This window comes from Merops nubicus, unplaced genomic scaffold (assembly GCF_000691845.1).
Source record: "Merops nubicus isolate BGI_N331 unplaced genomic scaffold, ASM69184v1 scaffold43849, whole genome shotgun sequence".
Taxonomy (NCBI): Eukaryota; Metazoa; Chordata; class Aves; order Coraciiformes; family Meropidae; genus Merops; species Merops nubicus.
In genome coordinates this window covers 1-6753 of record NW_008633864.1, presented here as the reverse complement: position 1 = coordinate 6753, position 6753 = coordinate 1, and the positions used below count along the sequence as shown (strand labels likewise).

Here is a 6753-nt window from a genome sequence, read left to right as displayed (position 1 = left end):
CATCCCCATGGGATCCCACCCCTAGGAAAGATGGCATTTCAAGGATGAGTCTGGTCTTGGCCACCTGGTTCTGAGGAGCAGAGGCCCTTCCATGGGTGGTAGAGACAGGTGGTCTGGAGTTTGGGGTGGCTTTGTGCCATGGGGCTGTCAGCTCTGTGCAGCCCCTGGGCAGGGGAGCAGCTCTGACCATCACACCCCTTGCAGGTCCAGGGCTCGAGCCTCCGCTCTCTCTACAAGCGCGCTGCCGGCCGGGTGACCTTCACCACGGACCCCGTGAGGGACCTGCTCATCTGGGCTGTGGTCCAGAACCGCAGGGAGCTGGCAGAGATCATCTGGGCCCAGGTATCGCAGCCCAGAGCTGCCAGTCCCAGCTGCCAGGCCCAGACAGAGCCAAACCTCCCAGTCCCAAGAGGAAGGATGGCACCTCTGGGATCGGGGGCAGCGGGCGAGCTGGCCCGTGGCAGTGCCTGAGCCTGCTCCCCAGCCAAATGGGAGCCAGTGAGTGAGCCTGTGGACACTGAGTGCTCATCCCCAGCCACTCTACATGGCCAGATCCCTCTCTTCCCAACCAAAACACGTGCTGTGGGCAGAGGGGATGTGCTGGGCCAGAAAATTGCTATTCCTTGGAAAGGCTGAGAGAGGGCTCGGCACGCCACAGGCAGGACACAGGCGCAGGGCAGCTGGGGTGGAGGAAGCATCCCCCCACAGACAGCATCCTCAGGCAAGAGACTGTGGCTGGAGGCATGGTGAGCATGCCATCCAGAGCCACGGAGTCACCTCATTCCATCACCCAAGGCTTCCTGTGGGGAGAGCAGAGATGTCCCCAGATTATCCATGACAGTGAGCTACCTCCTGCCCCTGTGCCCAGAGGGGAGCACGGCTCAGCCTGTGCCATGGCAAGCTGTCCCTCCTGAGCAGCAGGCTGCTTGGGACACACTCCTTCCCTCCTCTGGGAGCCATGGAGGGCTTGGCAGGACTGCAGGGGCTCTCAGGACAGGGTGCAGAGCCCCACACTCTGTTTTCTTCTGCTCCAGAGCCAGGACTGCATGGCAGCCGCGCTGGCCTGCAGCAAGATCCTGAAGGAGCTCGCCAAGGAGGAGGAAGACACTGACACCACTGAGGACATGCTGGCCCTGGCTGAGCAGTATGAGCAGAAGGCAATTGGTGAGTGGGGGGATCAGTGACCCAGAACCACTCTCACACCCCGTGGGGCTGACCAGCTTTGCTCAGGAGGTGATGGGTGTGGTGGGTGATGCCAAAGAGGGGTCCCCTCGTCACGGCCAGGGTCATGGTGCTGCAAGGGTAGGAGCACAGAGGGTGCTGCCCTGGTGCAATGGCCAGATCTGGCTGCAAAGGGTGACTCTGTGGGCACCTTGCTGGGCACCAAGCTGGCCCTGGAGCTGAGCCTGCTCTCCCTGGTGCCTGCCTGGTCAGGTGTGTTCACAGACTGCTACCGCAAGGATGAAGAGAGAGCCCAGAAGCTTCTCACCCGTGTCTCTGAGGCCTGGGGGAAGACAACCTGTCTGCAGTTGGCACTGGATGCCAAGAACATGAATTTTGTGTCCCATGGGGGTGTCCAGGTGGGTTCCCAGCAGTGGTGCTTGGAGGGGAAGTGCCCAAGGGGAGCGATCTTGTAAGCAGGAGCCGTGCATCTTCTTCCTCACAGGCCTTCCTCACCAAAGTCTGGTGGGGGAAGATGTGTGTGGACAACGGGCTTTGGAGGGTGATCGTGTGCATGCTGTTCTTCCCACTCCTCTACACCAGCCTCATTGCCTTCAGGTACTTCTTGCAGCCAGGGCACGTGTCCACCGAGGCTTTCCCCCAGCCTCACCCGGCCACGAGAAGCTCCTGTGGCATTTCCCCAGGCACCTGAGCCCCACTTCCACCTCTGCTCCCCGCAGGGAGAAGAGGCTGCAGCCCATGGGCTGCCTGACACGCCTCCGAGCCTTCTTCACAGCACCTGTGGTCATCTTCCACATGAACATCCTCTCTTACTTCACCTTCCTCTTGCTCTTTGCCTACGTCCTGATGGTTGACTTCCAGCCGTCGCCGTCCTGGAGGGAGTATCTCATCTACTTCTGGCTCTTCTCCCTGGTGTGCGAGGAGATCCGGCAGGTATGGGGTGGGCAGAACACAGGCTGGGAGGTCAGAGGAGGGAGAGAACTCCTCTGGGTGCTCCTGGAAGGTAGATCACGTTCCCATGCTGCTTCTCACGTCGCCGTCAATTCGGAGAGGTCCTGGCACAAGGGACTGGCAGATCCCCTGGTCTCTGAGGCTGGAGAATCTCCTTGGCTGCATCTTGGCCTGGTCCTGGGTACTTGCAGAAGGATGTGCAGGAGATGGAAGGACCACTTCCTTCCTAGGGCATTGATTCCCAGAAGCATTTCCAAGCTTTGCTTGACATTTGATTTTTTTTCAGCTTTTGCTTCAACATCTCAGTGCCTTTCTTCACCAGACTAAAGAGCCACGTGCCTCAGGTATCTCTCCCCATGCTCCTTCCATGCCCCTATAGAAAATCCTGTAGGTACAGGTTAACTTCAGGTAAGCAAGAGGGTCCAGTGATGGCCAGCAAGTTTGTGCAGTCCCTCCCCTCTGTGAGGCACAGAGTATCTTACAAGGCTTCCACTGAAATACCAACCCCTCTTCTCTTCCCAACAGCTGCTGCACGATCCAGATGGCTTTGGGGTTGTGAAGATGGCTTCCCTGTACCTGAAAGACTTCTGGAACAAGTTGGATATCTGTGCCATCCTAGTCTTCATCACAGGGCTGACCTGCAGGTGAGCTGCAGAAGCCACTTGCCTTGGCTGTGTGCAGGCTCCAGCCTCAGCTGTGGGCTACCAAACTAGTGTGAGAATTGTGCAGGGGTTTTGATTTCAATTTCTTCTTCCAAAGGCCAGTGCAGATTTTTGTGGTCGGGTGATTCATTCTGACCAATGTGTCTCTGCTTTCAGCTGCTTTTAGGAGAGATGTTTGCCAGGCTGTAACTCACAGCTGGCATTCTGGGGAAGCTCAGGGATACTGAAGAAATGCACGAGACCAGAAAAACCCCACACTGGTGGCACTGAGATGTCTTCTCTCCTCTGTTCTGTGCCCAGGCTGATACCATCAACCTTCTATCCCGGGCGCATCATATTGTCACTGGCTTTCATCATTTTCTGCCTGCGTCTGATGCACATTTTCACAGTCAGTAGGACCCTGGGGCCCAAGATCATCATTGTGAAGCGCATGGTAAGAGCTCCACTCCATCCTGCCAGGGTGAGAAGCTAGAGCAGCTGGCAGCCTGCCTGGGATGGATGTGCCACCCACCTTATCCTATCCCGGAGCGGGTTTTGCTCCCGGGTACAACTTTGCTTCCCCTCTGTCTTTGCAGATGAAGGATGTCTTCTTCTTCCTCTTTCTGCTGGCAGTGTGGGTGGTGTCCTTTGGGGTTGCCAAGCAGGCCATCCTGATCCACAACGAGGAACGTGTGGACTGGCTTTTCCGTGGGGTTGTCTACCACTCCTACCTGACCCTCTTTGGGCAGATTCCCTCCTACATTGATGGTAAGGGAAGGGACCCCAGCCTGTGACAGCACGTGGCATGAGCAGGATGGCTGTGACAAGACCGAGGGGGACCAAGCTCATGGTGCAGTCTGCCTAGCTCCTGCTGTCTTGTCCTATGGAGGTCCTGTGCAGGGCTTCTCTCCAAACACAATGTAAGGCCAGGAGGGAGCAGTGACAGGGTGTGGGGATGGAGTTCTAGCACGCTGGAAGCTCTGCCACCAACACAAACCCAAGGACTCCACCTGCCCCTGCAGCCAAAAGAGCACAGGAGCATGTGTTGATCCAGCTTAGTGCCACAGCTTCAAAGCTGGTGGCAGGGAGCAGAACACCTGGGAGGGTGCAGATTGAGGTCAAACACCCATCCAGTGCTCAGCTCCCTTGGTGCTGACCGCTTGCAGAGGTCACAGCGTGCTCCCTGAGACACACCACAAGGTTTGGCTGCAGTGCAGTCGTGCTGTGCTCTCTTGCAGGGGTGAACTTCAACATTGACCAGTGCAGCCCCAATGGGACCGACCCCTACAAGCCCAAGTGCCCAAGGACAAATGAGGAAAACAAGAAACCCATCTTCCCAGAGTGGCTGACAGTCATCTTACTGTGCCTGTACCTGCTTTTCACCAACATTCTTCTCCTCAACCTCCTCATCGCCATGTTTAAGTGAGTTTGACCCAGCCCCATGGTTCTAGCAGTGAAGGGAGCTGGCTTTGCTCACAGGCTTGACCACTGCATGCTGAGAAAGCACAGGAGGCTGCTGGGACTCATCCTGACCAGGGCACAGGGGTGCTTTGCAGGGGTTGTAGGTAGGGTAGAAGAAGCAGGTGTAGTCCAGGGCCGCCCAGGGAAGCGGGTGGGATCCGGGGCACCCCACAGACACTGGGTGCCCTCTCCTGTCCGTGGCACAACTGACACCTGGGCCGTGCCCCAGCTACACCTTCCAGCAGGTGCAGGAGCACACGGACCAGATCTGGAAGTTCCAGAGGCACGACCTGATCGAGGAGTACCACGGGCGCCCGCCCGCCCCGCCGCCCCTCATCCTGCTCAACCACCTGCAGAGCCTGCTGCGGAGAGGGGTGCTGCGGCGGCCAGCCAGGCACCACGGGCAGCTCAGTGAGCACCAGCACCCCCCTCCCAACCTTCACCCCCCTGAGGAGCGAGCCTTGGCACCTGGGCCACGGTAGCGGGGTGCCCGGGGGTCTGCCAGCGCTGCCATCCCTTTCCTCTGCCAGAGGAGAAGCTGGAGAAGAACGAGGAAGCTGCCCTCCTCTCCTGGGAGATGTACCTGAAGGAGAACTACCTGCAGCACCAGCAGTGCCAGGAGAAGCAGAACACGGAGAAGAAGATCCGAGACATCGCCCAGAGGTACCGGTGCTTCTGAGACAAGGGGTGGCCTTCTGTCTGCTGGTGTCCTGCGTGGGGAGGAGCTGGGGTCAGTGCAGGGCTAGATGATGATGGTGTTCCTCTCTACGCCCTCCATCCAGGGTTGATGTGCTGGCAGAGCTGCTGGACTTGGACTGGATGAAGAGGACAGGGCTGGTGGAGCAGAGACTAGTCTCTCTGGAAGACCAGGTGAGGCAAAAGCTGAGTGACTACCTAAGAAGGGTGAGGTTTTCAAGGGCCTGAGTCAACTGAGCCAGCACACAAAAGAAAGCCCCTCTGAATCAACCTCCCTTCAAACAGCTTGAGGTTCATTGCTGAAACAATAGCATCCAAGAGGAAAAGGTTTATGGGGGATATTCTGTTCAACTCCAAGGTGAAGAGGATGAAGGTGAGAAGTGGTAGGATGAGCCCCTGCCTCCACTGGTCACTCAAGCAGTTAAATCTGATCCATCTCTTCTCCTTGGCCTGAGAGGGCCCTCCAGACCTTCTGGAGACAGCAGACTCTCCTCCCCCTCTGAATGAAGCTGTTCCACACCCTGCATGAGCAAAGGGGTATCCAGGGAGCCACATGGGCCCCTGACATCTCCTTTCAGAGACGGCTGCAGCACAGCTGCTGTTTCCACTTCCATTTCTACTTGCTTTGAAAAAAAAACTCTTTTCCTGGAGGTGGTTTTGCAAGCCAAGCATCAGGGCAGAGCAAGGGTCACGGCTGCCCGGGGGGATGAGCAGTCAGGTGCCAAGGGCAGCAGTGCCTCCTGCCAGGGCCTGAGCGAGGGAGCCCAGGGGCCAGCTGGGCTGCAGGAGGACTGACCCTCTCCTGTGCCATCAGGTGAACCAGAGTGCCCAGGCCCTGAGGTGGATAATGCAGGCGCTGCAGGACAACGGCTTCGGCTCGGGCGAGGACATGCCACCCTTAGGTGAGTGGATCCTGTCTCTCCAGGGAAGCCCAGGGCCCTGTGCTGGTGCCCATGGGCTCTGGACCAGGGCTGAGCAGCCCTCTGCACCCCTCTGTTAAGCAGCAGGGCAAAGGCAGAAATTCCTTTGGCACTGGGAGGTCTGGGGGCTCTGTGAGCCTGTCCAGCTCCTCCTGTGCCCATTGCCACCCTCCACTCCAGAGCCCTCCCTGCGGCCCGTGGCTGAGGCTTTCCCCTGCAGCACCCCTGGAGGAGTTCCTCTGGGGGCTGCTGGAAGGGATGCTGAGGGCCAGGACCCCAGGGGACATCAGCATCCCCACGGAGAGACTCGGCCAGCCCCCTCAGGAGAGCCACAGTCCACAGCACCAGACTCAGCAGGGTGCTTTGCAGGACCTTGCTGTCTGTGTCTGCCTTCCAGGCTCCAGCAAAGCCTCAGAGATGAAAGTGGTTGACTTGGAAGGGAAGATGGAGGAGAGCCAGCCCTCGTACCACGTTCTTGCCCGAAACCTCCTGTACCCAGGGTCTCACACTGTCCGCTTCCCTGTGCCAGATGAGAAGGTGCCCTGGGAGGTAAGAGCTGTGACGCTGGGCAGCAGGGCTGGGTGAGGGAGACATGGGCAGATCCAGAGTGATGGGAAGAGGAAAAACCCATTATCACACCCATGTCACGCTGGGGAGCTCCTTTATTTCTCAGCCCTGGGACAAGTGGCTTCCTGGAACAGCCGCTCCAAGGCCCGGGAGCTGCAGTGCCAGGGATGCCTGAGGATGCTCAGTTGGGAGACAGAGAGTACCACCACTTGCCTCTACCTTTCCTGAAGCAGGGCTGGCTTAGGGTCAGGCTCAGGATCTGGTGCTGGCTTCCACGGGGGACACCAGAGAGAGAGAGAGAGAGGCACCAACCCTGAGCGGGGCCCAGAGCCCTG

General features: G+C 58.4%; 1 protein-coding gene across 1 annotated transcript; it reads left to right on the top strand.

Annotated features, from left to right (window-relative positions):
* Nucleotides 1-204: 204 nt before the first annotated feature.
* On the top strand, nt 205-6400 carry LOC103780700 (transient receptor potential cation channel subfamily M member 2-like; the record flags this gene model as incomplete). Its single annotated transcript, XM_008948389.1, has 14 exons — nt 205-342; nt 1035-1164; nt 1435-1580; nt 1667-1779; nt 1902-2115; nt 2659-2777; nt 3096-3228; nt 3371-3542; nt 4013-4196; nt 4465-4646; nt 4766-4898; nt 5018-5105; nt 5746-5833; nt 6249-6400. Coding segments are annotated over 14 exons (1992 nt in total), but the record flags the coding sequence as incomplete, so codon positions are not given.
* Nucleotides 6401-6753: the final 353 nt, after the last annotated feature.